At 40.8% G+C, this 17,126-nt stretch overlaps 3 protein-coding genes and 1 non-coding gene across 8 annotated transcripts in view; 3 read left to right on the forward strand and 1 right to left on the reverse strand.

Annotated features, from left to right (window-relative positions):
- The first annotated feature begins 992 nt into the window (after positions 1–992).
- LOC102297860 (protein FAM180A) lies at positions 993–1,936 on the forward strand. Its single transcript, XM_014339852.2, has 3 exons — positions 993–1,231; positions 1,424–1,497; positions 1,589–1,936. The coding sequence occupies exons 1-3, from the start codon at positions 1,159–1,161 to the stop codon at positions 1,934–1,936; spliced, it is 495 nt and encodes a 164-aa protein (XP_014195338.1). The 5' UTR covers positions 993–1,158.
- A 121-nt stretch (positions 1,937–2,057) lies between these two features.
- On the reverse strand, positions 2,058–6,162 carry ddb2 (damage-specific DNA binding protein 2). 3 transcript variants are annotated; one of them, XM_014339851.2, is made up of 11 exons: positions 5,957–6,162; positions 5,730–5,864; positions 5,541–5,650; positions 5,160–5,351; positions 4,849–4,994; positions 3,877–3,976; positions 3,451–3,628; positions 3,135–3,280; positions 2,660–2,815; positions 2,539–2,584; positions 2,058–2,451 (listed from the first exon to the last, which is right to left on the reverse strand). In XM_014339851.2, exons 1-11 carry the CDS (start codon positions 6,111–6,113, stop codon positions 2,207–2,209), a joined length of 1,611 nt encoding a protein of 536 aa, XP_014195337.1. In that variant the 5' UTR covers positions 6,114–6,162; the 3' UTR covers positions 2,058–2,206. The 3 variants fall into 3 exon arrangements, with proteins under 3 accessions (XP_014195337.1, XP_014195336.1, XP_005941799.1); XM_014339850.2 differs by lacking the exon at positions 4,849–4,994 and adding an exon at positions 4,371–4,537 and having other exon boundaries at positions 2,059–2,451; positions 5,957–6,158; XM_005941737.3 differs by lacking the exon at positions 4,849–4,994 and adding an exon at positions 4,371–4,537 and having other exon boundaries at positions 2,061–2,451; positions 5,730–5,868; positions 5,957–6,091.
- Positions 6,163–6,513: 351 nt separating this feature from the next.
- Positions 6,514–17,126, forward strand: part of LOC102304329 (kinesin-like protein KIF23) — a 16,757-nt gene continuing 6,144 nt past the window's right edge. Inside the window, exons 1-20 of one of the 3 annotated variants that reach the window (XM_014339846.2) lie at positions 6,514–6,684; positions 6,926–6,992; positions 7,610–7,738; positions 8,857–8,962; positions 9,122–9,258; positions 9,361–9,473; positions 10,315–10,485; positions 10,655–10,699; positions 11,386–11,498; positions 11,767–11,888; positions 11,994–12,096; positions 12,539–12,618; positions 12,700–12,819; positions 12,924–13,083; positions 14,316–14,480; positions 14,586–14,752; positions 14,834–15,007; positions 15,244–15,483; positions 16,054–16,422; positions 16,653–17,107. In XM_014339846.2, coding sequence (XP_014195332.1) covers positions 6,671–6,684; positions 6,926–6,992; positions 7,610–7,738; positions 8,857–8,962; positions 9,122–9,258; positions 9,361–9,473; positions 10,315–10,485; positions 10,655–10,699; positions 11,386–11,498; positions 11,767–11,888; positions 11,994–12,096; positions 12,539–12,618; positions 12,700–12,819; positions 12,924–13,083; positions 14,316–14,480; positions 14,586–14,752; positions 14,834–15,007; positions 15,244–15,483; positions 16,054–16,422; positions 16,653–17,084 — 3,027 coding nt within the window. In that variant the 5' untranslated portion in view covers positions 6,514–6,670 and the 3' untranslated portion in view covers positions 17,085–17,107. Of the gene's footprint in view, positions 6,685–6,925; positions 6,993–7,609; positions 7,739–8,856; positions 8,963–9,121; positions 9,259–9,360; positions 9,474–10,314; positions 10,486–10,654; positions 10,700–11,385; positions 11,499–11,766; positions 11,889–11,993; positions 12,097–12,538; positions 12,619–12,699; positions 12,820–12,923; positions 13,084–14,315; positions 14,481–14,585; positions 14,753–14,833; positions 15,008–15,243; positions 15,484–16,053; positions 16,423–16,652; positions 17,108–17,126 lie in introns of those variants that run through there. The other 2 variants (XM_014339847.2, XM_014339848.2) reach the window with 2 other exon arrangements.
- On the forward strand, positions 11,541–11,638 carry LOC121815837. The gene has a single exon (XR_006055400.1). It is a non-coding gene; the product is annotated as a Z30 small nucleolar RNA (small nucleolar RNA).

Below are 17,126 nucleotides of genomic sequence, written 5' to 3' on the forward strand. Positions count from 1 at the left end.
CTCATGCCATGCACTCTAGCATGTCGACGTACTCTCTCTCTCTCTCGCTCTCTCTCACAGCTATGACACTTAGGATGGTATGTACATCTGTGTGTTGTCTTGGTATGGGTGGCATGCTTCTTGAATAATATTTTCGGAGTTTGCCAGTTTCGTCTTGCCTTTTATGTTCTTCTTCTTCCTCCTTCCTTTAGGGGTCATCGCAGCAGATCTGCCTCCATCTCAGCCCATCCCTAGCATCCTGTCACACCAACCATCTGCATGCCCTCACTACATCCATGAATCTTCTCTGTGGTCTTTATCTTTTCCTCCTGCCATATTCAACATCCTTTGTGCAATATATAGACTATCCCTCATCCGCATGCATTCAAACCATCTCAGCCTTGCTGACCACCAGTATTGAAACTCAACTACCTTAACTGCCTTTTCTCTTTGCAGCTTCATTGGAACAGGAGTCTCCCTGTCATTCACATACATGTATTCTGTGTTGCTTATACTGGCAGCAACATTCGATCATTCATAATTTAAAAAAAATAGCAAGGGACACGTGTTCCATCGAGCTGCACTTATTAACAAAGAGGGTGAGCTCTGACAACTTGAATGAATATCAGCCATGCAGTGAATTCTTGCATAAAAGATTGTGAATCAGTGCAGAAATTCTGCTTACATGTGCAGAGCTGGCTGACTCACTGACAGGGAGTCCTGGTAGAGATAAGAAGTTTACACAAAAACACTAAAGTTTAGGAAGGAAAAAAATATGGACTCACCATTTTTCTTTCCTTGAATTATTTATGTTGAGAGTTGCCTCACCTTGAATCCACTTTACCTAATTTCATGTATTTATATTTTTTCTTGTTTTACATGAATATACTGTGCATTCATGTGCTTCCTATGTTTGATGTTCATGCTGGAAATCTGCTCAATAAAAGAACAACAGAATTAGTTGCCTCTCTGAGCTCTGCTCGCTGAAAGCTTTCCATCCGTTTCTGTCTGCTCTGCATCACTGCCAACTGGCTTTTGGTCTCTTTTTCCAAGGTGGAAAAATGCACGGTATTCAGTCTAAGCTGCGCCTGCCTGAAGTCACAAAAGAGTACTAGGAAGAGTAGAGGTGAGGAGATGAGGTGAGGAGTGTATTATCTGCTGATAACAATCAGAAGAAGAATGACCGCGAGCTCCCAACTGAAAATCTTCCTCCAGGTCCTTTTGTGGCTTTGCTTTGAGCAGGTGTTGCAGGGTGAGTAACAGCAGGTCCGCTGGCATGGCTGCGAAGAAAAGAGAGAAATTTGAATGTTGTCACTGAATACTGTGTGCAGTTGTGCAGTATGTATCAAAATGGATGAACAGATGTTTATTTGAACCCTGACAGTTTGTCACCACTGACTAATTTGATTACAGTGCAGCTAAACTTCAGTGTTTTCCTGTTTAGATGTGGCTGAAGGCTTAAGTCCAGCTCCTCAGAACACCGACCCACTAGTTTCCAATGCAAACCTGATCTATGAGGTACTTTTCTTTGCTTTACTTAAGGCTACATTTAGGCAAGCTAAATATTACAAATAACTGATGAACATTTGTCCCCCCCCTACTCGTGCAGCTTTTGCTGGGTGGGGTGGAGCTCGATCAGGACAACAACATCGTCCTGCTCGATGAGGAGATGGCGTCGATGAGGCAGGGGCGAGCTTTTCTGTCTCTGATCAATGACAATGTTCCCAGAAGTCTGAGCTCCATGGAGCAGATGGCAGATGCACTCGAGGGCCAGAGGAGCAGACCGATGATGGAGCGGCAGTTTGAAAATGTCGTGCTGAGCATGGTGTACACTGCGCATCAGGCTTGGCACGAGAAGAGGAAAGAGAGACAGGAAGCTTGGGGTGAAGTTCTCCTCAAGCTGGCAAACATCACGGTACACGAACTCCGAGGGAATCATCTCTTCAGATATTCTTAAAATAAAGTTGCATGCAATTAACCACTTGCCTTAAATGTTTCTGGATTTTGGATTAATAAGAAATATGTAATCAAAGAATGACTCAGCCATAAATGAAATGAGCATCTTTATTGTCATACAGTAAAAAAAACAAAAAAACACTGCTTTTGAACACATTTATATATATAAAGACTTTTAAACATGCAGACAATCACTGAACGTGGAGACTCAGTAACAATGAATAAACAGCATATGAAACACAGCTTTTTAAGACCTCGGCTGTTTTATAGTTCACTTCTTCCTCATCTGTGTTTGTTTTTGTTTAGTGCGGCCCTTCTTGGTTTTAGTCTCAGTTTCTTCCAGTGAAGCTAGCTTTTTCTTAAGCTTTGCATCCACAGCAGGACCCCTCCGGTTCCCACTGGAGTGTGGCTGACTCCTCCGCTGCCCTCTTAAAACTGAGTTCAATGGTCCTTCCTGCTGATTGTGGTGATCGCCCATCGGTGACTCGTTCTGGTCCCAGACCAGCACAGTTATACCTGGGGAGTGAGCAGGACAGCGCTTTAGTGGGAAGTAAATAAAAACCATGGCTGTTAATAATGTGCAGTACTTGTCCAAGTGCTCACCCATGCCAGATCCAATTGCGTCGCCCATTGGGTTGAATTTGTTGATCTGTAAAAACAGAAGCCGCGATCTTAAAATAATTAAAGTTCTAGTTCTTTATGTTTACAATGAAATGATGCTCACAGATTTGATCCCTGAAGCAGTGGGATCGTACAGCTGACACACGAGCTCTGCTGTGTTGGAGTCAAAGATGTCAATGGTCCTCAGGTCGGCCCCGCAGAAGCGATCGTCGGGGTAACGGCCGGCCACAATTAGATCATACATAGGGTGCCATGTGGCCTACAGCACAATTAAAGCAGAAAAATCTGTTGTCACAAATTATATGAAAATGTTAACATCTCTCCAACAAATTCTTATACCCTATATCGATGGCAAACGGCGGATTTAAATGAACTCTGCCGGTTCTTGCAAGAAGAGTGGTCAAATATCCAGCCAGAATACTAGTGCAGATGTGTGTATACTTTTGACTCTGTGTAAAAATCTATAATAAACTACTTGTGCACGCAATTCTTGTTTGTTAAAGACATTAAAGATGTATGTTGTACAATAATTCCAACGTGCAAAAAGAACAGTTTAAGCCCAAAGACAGGAACCAAACCTTGATGGGTGTGAGGTGCTGAAACTGCCTGTGCGGGTGCTGGATGATGTGCTGAGGCTTTGACCAATCAGAAGATGAGTAGACGCGGATCTCATCGTACTGATCTGTGGTGAGCAGCTTGGAGCAGTCCAAAGGGTTGAAATAGGCTGTGAGGAGATATGAAAATCTTTGTCAAGAGGTTTTGCAGATCTTTTAGGTTTAGAACTTAAAAATCTATCAAAGAAATGAATTAAATACAATTAGAAAACATTTTCTTTCTTTTTTAATTTTTTTTGAAGTAGTAAGCATGAGAGGTTTTTCCATGAGGAAGTGTTACCTGAGTTGACGGCTTTCTCGTGAGGCATTTCGTACAAGAAGCTTTTCTTGTCCTTCATGTTCCTCAAGTCCCAGAGCTTTACCGTGTGGTCAACTGAGGCCGTCACCAGCAACCAGTCGCATCGGGAGTTGAACTCTGCGTGGGTCACTTTGGCTTTGTGCAATTTGTCACTGAAAATCTGAAACATTAAAACAGAGCAAATCAATTAACATTAAATTGCCACAGAGGAGATTCATGGATGTAACAAAGGAAGACTTGCACAGGAGAATGCAATCGATAGGAGTGATATGGAAGCAGATGATTGGCTTGGGCGACCCCTAAAGGGAAGGGCCGAAAGAAAAAGTGCTCTGTGTTAAATAAGAACTATAACTGATCCTTTAATTTATCAAAACCAGTGAAAGCCCTCATTAAGAAAGAGGCACACACCTTTTGGCCATCCAAACCCAGAAGTAAAAGCTGCCCCGCATTGTCTCCTGTCACGAGCATCTGTCGGCTTACAGACACGTCAACGCAGCAGTACCAAAAACTACGGAAGAAAAGAGCTACATGTAAGAATTTACAAAATAACGTTTTCCACAAATCATAGCTTTAATTGAAAATAGGATGTATTATACTACGTGACACTTCAACAAGAGATAACATTATATATGCACAATGCTCTCCGCTATCTATGTTTTCTCATTTACCTCTACTGATGTCTACCCATGCATATAGTCATGCTTTTTGAAATCTGCCATTTATTTTTTTGTATTATAGCCCTGACAAATTACATTTCATAAAATAGGAAAAGAAATATGAAACCTTTTTAATGCTATTAAAAAAATGTGGCAGCAGGATTCCTACAGACACAGTAGAGGGAAATGAAAGAACTTTCCCTTTTTCATAATGCCGAGCATCAGTCTTCTTTAGGAGTTTCTCACCAAACATTGTGGTGATCGTGGCCGCAGTCTTGAGTTCTGGACAAAACGGTGGGTGCGCGGCCCTCAAAACTCTGTGCGGTCAGTGTGCCCTCGCCAGAGGCCACATAGACTCTAGAAAGGTCTGTGGGGCAAAACTTCATCCCTCCGATAAAGTCTCCTGCTCCGTTCTACACACACAAATACAAATGTAGGTCTGTCACCAGGCAGCAGTTATGACTACAACTACCACACAAACGTTCACACCAGCACCGGCCTTAAATCATGCTTTTTATTTGTTTTTGTTTTTTAATGTCTCTGTAAAGCACTTTGAATCACCTTGTTGTTGAATTGTGCTACATAAATAAACTTGCCTTGCCTTGATTACAAGTTCCCTTGAGAGATCTCTGAACTCTCTGTAAGAAGACTGATGCTAGACTAACCCCTAACGCTTTTTGATTTTAGTGCACAGAAGAAAAACAAGTGGACACTCCAGTCTTACTTCAGTGTTTCTGTGCTGGCAAACACTGTTAGCGTTGTCCCACTGAAATCCCGAAGTGCTGTCGTACCCCCCATAGATGAGGTGAACAGCTGAGTGGGATTTAAGTGGTTAAACTTCATGTCTGTCACTGAGTCTCCAGCCCCCATCTAACCAGAGAGCCAACAACAGTGTTTCATTAAGTACAGCTACATCGCACCGCTCTGAAATGCACCACAGCCTGAAGATGCATCTGACCTCTGTTAAAATCAGTTTGCTGAATGTCTTTTTGATCAATCGAAAGAACAAATCAAAACCATTAAACAGGAACTAACCCCTTGAATAAAGGTCTTCTTGGCAGGCGCCTCAAAGTCCCACAGATAAATGTCTCCACCCTTGGACCCCACAGCCAGAGTAGTAGGATGTGTCGGATGCCACTCAAGACAGGTGATCCTGCGGTTGAAGGGGCTGCTGCCACCGTGGAAATGATAGGATGACAGAGAGCGAACGAAAGGTTCCTGGAGACACTGGAGAGACAAAAGAGCTAGATTCACACCTGCACTGAATAAATCCAGTAAGAGGAAACGAGAGGTAACAGATGGACTATGACTTATGAACTTGTCCCTGGATTAGATTTTTTTTTTTTTAATTACTATTGGAACAGGTGTGAGTATTTTGAGCAGCATTGGGGCCAGCACCACATCAGGCTCTCTTACCTGTCTCATCTGTGAGTGCAAACTCTGGCCCAGAGTGCTCTTGTAGATATAGTGCAGTATGCTCCCGTCCCAACCTCTCTTCTGGACTCCTGCAGACTTGAGAGCAGTCCCTAGAAGACACACGAACCCATTCAAGTGTCACAAAGACAGTGCTGTCACTGGACTGACGGTGTTTTCAGAGCCTCATACCTGATTTTGACGTTTCGCCATTTGTTTTGTCTCGTAGTTTTCTGGAGAGAGTTGGACCGGAGACGCCCTCAGGTGTTTTCTTCACTTTATTCTTTGATCCAGCTGCAGCTGACTTCGTGGGCTTGCTTTTCATTTCTACCTTGTAAACACACAAAGCAACAGTTACTCGTCACAACGCGGACGATTGTGCACTTGTCTACACTTCTAATGTTCATATTGCTGCTTACCTGTGATGTTTAGTGCTTTAACCCTGCAGCTTAACAGCAACAACTTCTCTGTTTGCATAACACGACAGTACACGTGACTATGTGCTGAAAAATGTGTGTTTTGTAACTTGTGTCTGTTAAAGCTAGTGAACGGTGGGTGGCACTGTAGAGCCACCATGAAATCTCAGTGTGCACCATGTTTGGAGTTCAAACAACTCAAACTACAAAGTAAGGTAACGGCAACGAAATGCTCACAGAAGATTGCGAAGTAATTCATTGCTCAAATAAATAAAAAATGTCACGTTATGTCAATGTCATGTTAAATTATTAAACTAAATAATTTTCATAAAATATTTAAGAATTGTGTAAAACAAAGAAAGTATTTACATTTCGCTGGTAGCAGACATCAAGGACTATTTATGAAGATGAAGAATGAAAGTGGCTGAAAGACGTTTGTACATTATATTTTATATTTTTACTGCATTTGCCAACTTTTTATTTATTTATTTATTTATTTATTTATTTATTTATTTATTTGTTTGTTTGTTTTGGGGGGGTTCTTTAGGCGTAAGAGGCTCGGAAGTGAAGGCGGAAACACGTGTTTGCCGTTGCCAGATCCCATTGGTTGCTTCGGGTCCGTTTTGAAAAAGTCGCTGATTTGAGGCTTTGAGGCGGAGGGAAGATTCAAAACTAGACAAACAGAAACAGTGAAACCAGCACAGGCACCACGCTACGATGACGAGACAACTGTAAGTACAAGTTTATATTATATATGTCGCTGGTAGGCTGTATTGTTTATGCGTTTTACCATGTCACGAAATGGCGAGTTTAAGGAGTTACCAACGGACGTTGACTCTCTGCTTTACCGTTAGCAGGGGGCTAATTAGCCGTCTAACAACAGGCTTTGTTCTGCCATCACATAGTCATTAATGGTTAACGCTTACAGTGTGTTTGAATTGTTAATGACTATGTATTTATTTACTTTTACAGGAAGGGTAAACCCCCCCGCAGGTATCCTCCAAAAAAAACCTCCAGCAACCAAACGGACCCAGTTGGGGTGAGTGTCCCTGAATTCTTAAAGAAGGTCAACTTGGCAGACAGCACAGATGTGAATCTCATACATTCCACTGGGTGGAAGAGAAAACATTCCAGTGAGGGAGTGTTTGAACCTAGAGTGGAGTAATTTACTGACAGAGTGAAAATTCTTCTGGACAATTTCTCTTCAACCTGACTGTGAGCCCACAGTTTCGCTCTGCAGCCATCACTTTTCTTCCTCAAAGGCAGATTTAGACTTTTAGCAGCAGAAAGAAGAAGCTTTTGCAATAAAAGTTTCGATTGCTATCTCTCCTCAGTTTTTTGGGCCAACCAAAATTCCCCCCTTTTTGTTCTTTAAAAAAACCCAACAGTATAAAGACTCTGGCTGTGAATAACGAGACTCCTCAGTTTCTTAATAAAAGTATGTTTAAAAGTTTCACCAAGTGGTAATAAGCTGAAACAAATGGTAGCAAAAATCCTACTGCATTCAAGAATGTCAGAGTCTGTTTGGTGGTTGTGTTTTTTGGGTTTTTTTAATCGCTCATCAGATATTGTTGGGCAAATTAAATACCTTTGCAGTAGTAACGAGCTCAATGTACCGTTAGAGCTTGTTTTAATGTGTGTTGTTTTGTTCTTCAGGTATATTGCCGTGTGCGACCCCTGGGAGCTGAGGATGAGGAATGCTGCATTGAGGTGATCAGCAGTACCACCATCCAGATGCACACCCCGGAGGGCTTCAAAACAAACCGCAATGGAGAATACAAAGAGGTAAGAAATCTGATAAGTTTGGAGTAGTAATTGATTAAAGGTAGTGAGATTATGTGTTTCTGTCATTGTCAGGAAAAACTGCATAAAGACTGAAAACAACAATAAGTAAATCCAGTCATAAATATTGTTTGCATCGTTGGAAATTTCGTAGCTTACTCCTGTGTCATAAAACTCTACGACTGTTAAAGACAAATTATTCCATTTTTGTTTTTTCCCTCCATCAATAGAGTGCCAGGACTGGGCGTGTTTTGCCCTGATGCCTTTCTTTGTGTAATTTTACATGAGATGTAGTGATGTTGGACAGGTGGGGGCACACTTCCCAGTTTGTTGTGACTTTTGCTATCACCTCTCATAGCTACAAATGCCTTGAAGACCACAATTTATTTATTTATTTATTTTAGTTTTTTGTTCCACACCACTAGGTGTGTCTATATATCTGTTTCCCACTATCATGTGCAGTTACCTGACTGCTTCATACTTTTGCATTCTCACAGGTCTTTCAGGTAACTGCACATGATAGTGGGAAACAGATATATAGACACACCTAGTGGTGTGGAACAAAAAGCTAAAAAGAGCTGTGAGAATGCAAAAGTATGAAGCAATCAGATTGGATATTAAACTGTCTTAACCATGCTAGCTAGCTACCTAGATTGACTTATTTACCATCATGTATAAAAATCAATCCCTTCTTATTCAGTACACATCATTTTGCTGCATCTCCATATCCCAAATATAGTCTGTTATAATTTGATGTATTAATATCTGTTAAATTGTACAATGCATTGTTTATGGAGTTACTGAACTTTTGTAGATGTGGGGAACAAGGTGTTCTCAGACCAGATTAGATGACCTCCTTCAAGAGTCGAGATTAGGCATTGAGAAGGAGATATGAATAGAACTACTCATCCTCTGTAATAAATGAGCATAGCTGAAGTGGTTTGTCTAGCCTTGTAGAAGGCTTCATTTCAGGCGTATCCCCAGAAATGTTGAAGAATTTAGAAAGTACAGGAGAAAAAATAATGCATGGTTGATTTTGGTCTTCCAGAACAAGCAAAGCATGCATACGTATATTTATTTATTTTATGTATTTATTTTTTGTAATCCCTTTTGGTTCACAGACACAGTACTCCTTCAAAAAAGTCTTTGGAGTTTCAGTATCACAGATGGAGCTCTTTGAGCATGTGGCGAAACCTCTTGTTGATGACCTCATCCGTGGAAAAAATGGTAAAAGCAAAGGCCACATCAGTAATATGCAATGATTATTTTAAAGTACAGTAACATTTTAAATTACAGTGACCTGTTTCCCCTTTTAACAGCTGCATTTTAACCTACTTTAGCCTTGAGTTCATTATTGGCAGCTGATTTCATCTCTGTTTGTGTCAGGTCTGCTTTTCACGTACGGGGTGACAGGAAGTGGAAAGACTTTCACCATGACAGGCTCTCCAGGCCAGGGTGGACTTCTGCCTCGCTCCCTTGACATGATTTTCAACAGTATAGGTCCTTACCAGGCCAAGAGATATGTACGAAAATGGCACATAAAAATGGTTAATTATGTTTGGCACCAGAATAACTGAGTAATTTGCTTATTTATTAATTTAATTTCCTTTTTTCTCTTTGTTCAGGTATTTAAGAATGATGAGAAAAACAGTATTGAGATTCAGACTGAAGTAGATGCTTTGTTGGAGCGCCAAAGGCGGGACAACAACTTGTCTGTTCCTAAAACACCCTCCACCAGGTAAAGGCCCATTTTACTTTTTTTTTTTTTTTTTTTTTTTAATTATGGGTGTGAAAAGTAAGTTCACATTACTGAGAAAGATGTGGTGGAATCTGCGGTCAGCAATCCAAAAATCTACATCCCATGGTGAGATGTGCCTACTGACTTGGAGCTTTGTTGCTAAAGAAAGACTACAGCAAAATTTTGCAAAACTCCAAATCCCAATATCACATGAAATTATGCATTCAAATTTGACAATGAAGACATGCCGTACAGTCCTGCATTTCAACAGTGTAAAAGTCATGGATGACAAGAATGATCAACATATTTTTGCTCTTACACTTCATTTACTTTGTACAACTAAATAATCTGTCTTTCAAACTGATGTTCTATAGCCTGACACAGATTTAGATTTTATTAGACCCATTTTATCCATCCAGTGGAATGGCAAGAAACGAAACATACGTTGTAAAAATCATCACTGTCTGTGAAGTAGGACTTTGACTTATTCAGGTAACTTCCGGTTACCTGAATAAGTCAGTCCTAGGTTTATTAACTATTGCAGAGTAACTTGTGCTGCTACTGCTGTGGAGAAGATCATGTTCAAAATTAGAGATCAAAATCAAATTGTCACCTATTGGCCAATTGATTCAAGAGTCTTTCTTACCCTTTAGGAAGAATCAGCACTGTAAAATTGCTAAGACTTTATTTCTGTCACTGTTTCACCTGACTGGTGATGTTAGGATAAGTGAATCTAGTTAACAGAAAGATATTTTGGGTTTGTTAAGCTTGCATTCTTTCCTCAGTTCTGAGTGTAGTGGGATGTTGGTTTTAATGTGCAACTTTCTACTTTGATTTTTAGGCTAAAGGCTGATCCTGAAATTGCTGACATGATTAAGCCAGAGGAGGCCTCTAAATCAGATGGCGTGGATGACGACAGCAGCTACAGCATCTTCGTCTCCTACGTAGAAATCTACAACAACTACATCTATGATCTCCTGGAGGAAACTCAGGAAGATGCAATCAAGCCAAAGTGAGTTTAGAAAATATACAACAAAAGGAACACAATTCATGTGTACAGTATGTATGTGGATCATGTTGTATCTCATTAGAGTAATAGAGTAAAATATTAGGTGTAGTTCAGTTTATTTTCTATGGCAGATTAGCCAGGAGACAAAACTGTTGTCTTTTCTTTTTACTAGGTGGAATGGTGGAGGCACACCAGTGCGCCAGAACACCGAGTTGATGTATGTGACCAGTGAATATTTGTAGCAGCCTGATTTTTAGCTGAGCTTCTGCTGTTGCATACAGATGTGCAAAAAAAGTAACCTGTCAGTGTTGGAGACATTTCCTAAGTTTCACAGATGTTTTTGCTGTCATAAAAATGAGTTTTGATGATTTTTTGTTTTGTTTTTTAAATAATAGTACACTGACTATATTTTTGGGATGATTGGTGTGCAAAATTTGAAGCTTCTCTTGCTTTTGAGCTCAAGTTATCAGTTATTTTGTCTGCAAATAATTGAATTGATTATTAAAATAATCAGCTGTAGTCCAAAATTCAGAGTTGCGTCATGCAAAAAGTATAAATCTGGGAGCACATTCAGTGGTAAGACATATGTATTTTGGACACATTCATTCTGAACCACGTACAACCATGTGTAACAGAGCTGCTGATGGGAGGTAATGTCTCCAGTGTTGATGAGTGTTACTTTAGCCTTAAATCCTTATATTCCCCCTGCTGCTTTTGGTGTTTGTTCTGGCAACGCTGAATGTTCTTACATCTATTTGTGATGCTTTATGACTGTAACTGGTTACTTTCTGTGGCTGGAAACAACCAGCATTAATGTCTTCGACTCCCTGCCATGCTTGGTATGCAACATTTTGCAGATTGAAGGAAAAGCAGTTCCCTAATATGATTATTTTCTAAATGCAGACCGCCTCAGTCTAAAATCCTCAGAGAGGATCAGAATCACATCATGTATGTGGCCGGTTGTCTGGAGGTTGAAGTCAAATCTGCCGAGGAGGCTTTTCAAGTGTTCTGGAGAGGTGAGTTGTTTTCATATAAATATAAAGAAAAAATAAAGTACCCTGCAGTGATGATCGTAGATGTGACTGACCTGGAATTGCTGCCCTCTGGGTTCGGCTCTGGCCAGTAAATGACCTCAGTTAATCTTCTCTCTGAGCAGGTTGTTGAGGAATGTGAATGCTCAGTATGAGTTTTGTGTCTGAAATAGTTTGGCTTTTAAATTGTGCATGAAAATGTCTGGAAAGAAATGTGGTTTTAGAAATGGCCTGTACTGTGTTTTTTTTCCAGGTCAAAAAAAGAGGAAGGTTGCGAACACCCGGCTGAATAGAGAGTCCAGTCGCTCCCACAGTGTGTTCATTATTAAACTGGCTCAGGCGCCTCTTGATGCAGATGGCGACAACGTTCTCCAGGTCAGCTAAAAGTTGAACCAAATTTCCCCACACCAGAGCCCTGTTGGTAACATACTTGGATAAACCATAATTGACAAATATTTTTCTTCTTAATTTGATTGTTAGGATAAGAACCAGATAAGTGTTAGTCAGCTGTGCCTGGTGGACTTGGCAGGAAGCGAGCGAACTGGCAGGACAGGGGCAGAAGGCACTCGTATACGTGAAGCAGGTTTGTTAATATTTAAATCCTTATTTTGGACAAGTTCGGTAAACTTGAAGCAGAATTGCTTGAAGTTTTGAATGCAGTGGTAACCTTTAATTTAGATAATGCTCCAAAATAATGGACATTATAAAAGTGGCTGCTGATTTGTTATCAGTTACAATTTAGCCAAAAGTGTCCTAAAAACTTATTTTTATTCCAGAAGAATATGCTTAAACTAGTTATACTTTACAAAACAAGATATAGAAAAAAAAACACACGTATGTCTGTTAACAGATTACCTGAATAGTAGTAGTTGTCACTTTCTTTTATTCATATATGACTTATTTATGTAGCATACAAGGGCTGTCTCCTGCTGGCCTTCTGTTAAGACAAGTCTGTTTATATACAAGCCTATGGACTTGGATTTAGCTGGGGTTCATTTGAGCTTTAACCACTTTTTGCCTTTCAGGTAACATAAATCAGTCTTTGCTGAATCTGAGGACATGCATCGAGATACTTCGAGAAAACCAAATGTGTGGCACAAACAAGGTATGTGTTGCCAAACTGAAGATGGACTTGGATTTCATTTCCTGATAAAATATGTATATAATTGACATTTTTCTCTTCCAGATGGTCCCCTATCGAGACTCCAAAATAACCCACCTGTTTAAAAACTACTTCGATGGAGAGGGAAAAGTTAGAATGGTTGTCTGTGTCAATCCCAAGACTGATGACTATGAGGAAACCCTGGTAACTTGACCCTGCCCTCTTACTTTGTTACTTTTTAATTACCCCCCCCCCTTATTTATTTATTTATTTTCCCCGGACATATAACATGTGCTCTGTTTGTGCAGCTGGTGATGCGGTTTGCAGAGATGACCCAAGAGGTGGAAGTGGCCAGGCCAGTGGACAGACCAATCTGTGGCTTTACTCCAGGCCGTCGTCATAGAAACCGGGCATTCAAAGATGAGCTGTCTCGCAGATTGGAAGAACGTGGTGGCCCCATAGATCCTGGTATGTGTGTGAAACATCCTGTTAATCAAAAGATTAGCCGAAATGTAAGAACACTCAACCTTTTAACAAGAGCAACACAAAGTGTGTTTTCCACTTCTGCTAATTGTTGTTATATTCACTAATATCATTGGACACATTTTTGTGTGCTTCTAAATTCAGATAAAGCCAAGGTTAAGTTGGATGGCATTACCTTGACCTTCAGTAACACTGTGAGGAATCTTGGGAGTAATTTTTGACCAGAATATGTCCTTTATTGCACATATTAAACACATATGTAGGACTGCTTTCTTGCATTTGTGCAATAGCTCTAAAATCAGAAAAAATAGTTCATGCATTTATGACTATGACTCTTGTAATTCATTATCAACCGGTCCCAAAAGCTCCCTGAAAAGCCTTCAGTTGATCCAGAACTCTGCAGCGAGAGTGCCAACAGCAACTCAGACGAGGGCATATTTGTTTTTGCGGAACCAGCTCCCAGTTTGAATTTTAGATGCTGTCTTTCTGCTTGTGAGATTAGGCTTAAAACTTTCTTATAGTTTGGTATTCATCTGATGACCATAAACTGTCCCTTATTATGCTGCTTGGTTATGCTGCAGTAGGCCTAGGCTGCTGTGGACTTCCCATGATACACTGAGCAATCTTCTTCACTAACCTCTTTTCACTCTCTTCCACAGCACATCTTTTATGCTGTCTTCCTCCCCTCATCCCCTCATTCCTATTCCTATTAAATGGAAGTTTTCCTTCCCACTGTCATCAGTTGCTTGTGAATTGTATATTAAATGGCCAGAAATGTCAGGATAATGCATCATTTCTCTGAAATTACAACAATGATTTAGATGATACTTAAAAAAACAACAGCCCAAATAAGATGGCTGCACAGTGGCAGCTTTTACATGGACTTTTCATTTTATCATCTCAAGGAGAATTGTAGTTGGGGATGGCTGTAACTCAGGGGGAAGAGCAGGCCATCTGCTAATCGGAAGGCTGGTGATTCGAACCCTGGCTGTTTCAGTCTGCATGCCAAATATCCTTGGGCAAGTTCTTTGGAAACACAAAACATGCAAATTAACAGACAAGCCAAACTCTTGCAAATGTAATTTCCATTAAAATTGAACAGAATTAATCTGAACTACTAGTGTGTAAATGTTTTAATAGTGGAGTATTGTGTGTGATGATAATTATTAAAAACCACACAATTGCTTTAAGGACTTGTGATTCCTTGTCTTCTGTAGACATGCCTGCTGCTGCTGCAAACACTCTGATCCTCAGTCTCCCATCTCTACCCTCCTGTGAGCTGACTGACCCACATGATGACATCACGCTGCCCAGGCTGATTGAAGCCCTGAAGAACAGGCAGAGGATCAAGCAGATGCTGATGGAGGAATACAGTAAAACAGGTGTCTGTTCTCATTTTAGCTCACCTGATACTTTTTGGCTTTGAAAGATCAGTTTTTGAATAGTTGTCTTTCTCTTGGCTCACATTTCTCTTGATGTTATTTCAGCCAACATGATGAAGCCTGTGCTCCAAGAACTGGATACCAGCCTAATTTCCAAAGACAACTTTATTCAGGAACAAAACGGCAAACTGATAGAGAAAGACAAAATCATCCAAGGCAACAAGGCAGAGATTGAACGTTTAGAGAAGAAAACAAAGATGCAAGAACACAAGGTGGGAGACTAATCCATTCACGCTGCAGATTTAAAGGTTGTCACTTTTTTTTTATTTTTAGTTTTAATGTCTCTGTTTCAGATTGACATCCTGCAGAAAACAACTAAAATCTTTGAAGATGACAAGCGCTCGCTGCAGCATGAGCTGGAAACCAGAGAGCAGAGGCTGCAGAGAGAGCTGTCAGAGAAGAGACGCATGGAGCAGCGCATGCATGGCGTGATCTCGGACACCCAGTTCAAGTGGGAGAAAGAATGTGTGAGTTTCAAATATCTTTTTTTCCTTTTATTCAACAATGTATAGATTTCCAATAAAGACCACAAACAAAAAAAGACCTACTTTGAAATGTGTGTAAAATTTAGATCTTACTATCAGTTTTGCAAACAGCCCTTGTTGGTCATTGTTTTAGTCTTTATAGAGGAAGCTAATTTGTCTTATTCAAGCAACTTGGATAATATTGCATTTGAACATTTTGCAATATCCTCACTGTGCAGGAGAGACGTGTTAATGCACTGCAGCTTGAGATGCAAAATAAGCTGTGGGTGAAAGACGAAAAGCTGAAGCAGCTCAAGGCCATCGTGACAGAGAGCAAGACTCCAGGTCGCCCTGAACCTCCACCCCGTCAGACGCAGCCACAGCCTCTACCACAACCACAGCATCAGCCCCGCTCTCAGCGACCCTCCAAAGAGGACCGCCTACCGCCAAAGAGATCAGCATCACCCTCACCTGTCCCCGTATGTTGTGTTTAAAAACCATAATGATGAATGTTTTTAAGGGTGTTGAATGGTATTCTGCCCATTCAAAGTTAAATTCTACTGCACTCGTCTCTCTTAATCTACTAACATCACTAATCCCAGTGCCACAGCAGCAGGCAGGTTATAATAAACGCCTCATGCATATGATCATGTAGTCCTTCAGCAATTAAGTACCACTGTGAAACTGAGGAAATTACATTCCTGGTGAATGTGTAAGAGTTATTTTGATGCTGTAGATTTCTCAGTAGGTTGGTCTAAATTTATTGGTCTGAATCTATAGTTTTAAAAATCAAAGATACTGAATTTACAACAAATAAGACAAACTGTAAAATGAATTATGTTGCAGATAAATTTGCATCAACTCACAGAACATTTTAGCTCAGCTTAGGTAAATATACATTTCAGTGTTCATGTTTTTCACCAGGTATGGGGAAAAACATGAACTTTGTACTTTACATAAAGTGGTTGCTGCATTTGATTACATTAGACTGTGAATGTATCCCGTTCCTATAACGTCTAATTTTTGCATGTCTAACTGTGACCATTTAGTCTTTCCATTTCACTCTCCAGTGCCCAGTCGATTCCCCTCATGTCAGTCCAAAGCCAGAGTCACAGTCAGGCAGTGCTGCTAGTGATGAGGAGGATGAGACGAACCCAAGGCCCACCTGCCCCGTCCCCAGCAGAAGTACCTTTTTGTCTGTGGCTAGATCTGCATGTGAGGAGCAGGCAGCTCAGGACAGCATGCAGGGTTACAGTTCCCCTAGTACACCCACAAGAACACCCACAAGACCCCAGGCCTCAACGGGCACTTCAGTCAGCCGGGCCAGGAGGAGAGCTGTGTGCTTGAGCAGAGTGGATGAGAGAGACTGCTTCCCTTCCCCTTCGTTTCATGTAGACCTAATTGAAAGAAGATACAGGGTCAGTGAGTTAGCTAAAGGCAGCAGCATGAGGTTGTAATGTGTCAGGATTTTGGCTTCTACAAGTTTAGGGTGTGGGGTACCCTGCCCCCCAAAATGTATAAGTTTTATGATTTCTTTTGTCAAGCTTTGTAATGCTTTGTCAAGTTCTGTGTTTTTGTTCACTTTGGATTTTTTTTAAAAGTTATTTTCTTTCCCCTTTTTAAACCGTTTTCCTGTTGATCTGTTCAGACGACAGCACCAGTACGCCCGCGTCACCGTCGTTCCCGCTCTGCTGGTGGGGAGAAGTGGGTGGACCATAAGCCATCGTCTAGCATGGACTTGGGCACAGTTTTGCAGCCGGTCATCCCCAACGCCATCCAGGTGTCTGCACCCAGCGAGAAGGCTCTGTCCAAGTGTGACAGATACGTGCTAACGCACCAAGAAGTTGCCTCCGACGGCGAGATACAGACCAAACTTATAAAGGTCAAGTATGCAGCGCAGCATATTACTGATATTCAGAATGATATATTTGGTTACACTTCCTTACTCATGCAGACATTTATGTTAGCAAGTTTTCAGCAAACCAGCAGCATATTTGCCAACTTGAGTTTGAGTCAGTGTGGTTTTGTAACTGTTTGTTTTACACTTTGCTCGAATAAGTTTGTTCGTTTTAAGAAGTGAATTTAAATAATTTCTATAAAGTGGTTCTCAATGTTCTGTTGC

The sequence above is a fragment of the Haplochromis burtoni genome, unplaced genomic scaffold (genome assembly GCF_018398535.1).
Source record: "Haplochromis burtoni strain Fernald_Lab_line unplaced genomic scaffold, NCSU_Asbu1 Contig_324, whole genome shotgun sequence".
NCBI classification, from domain to species: domain Eukaryota; kingdom Metazoa; phylum Chordata; class Actinopteri; order Cichliformes; family Cichlidae; genus Haplochromis; species Haplochromis burtoni.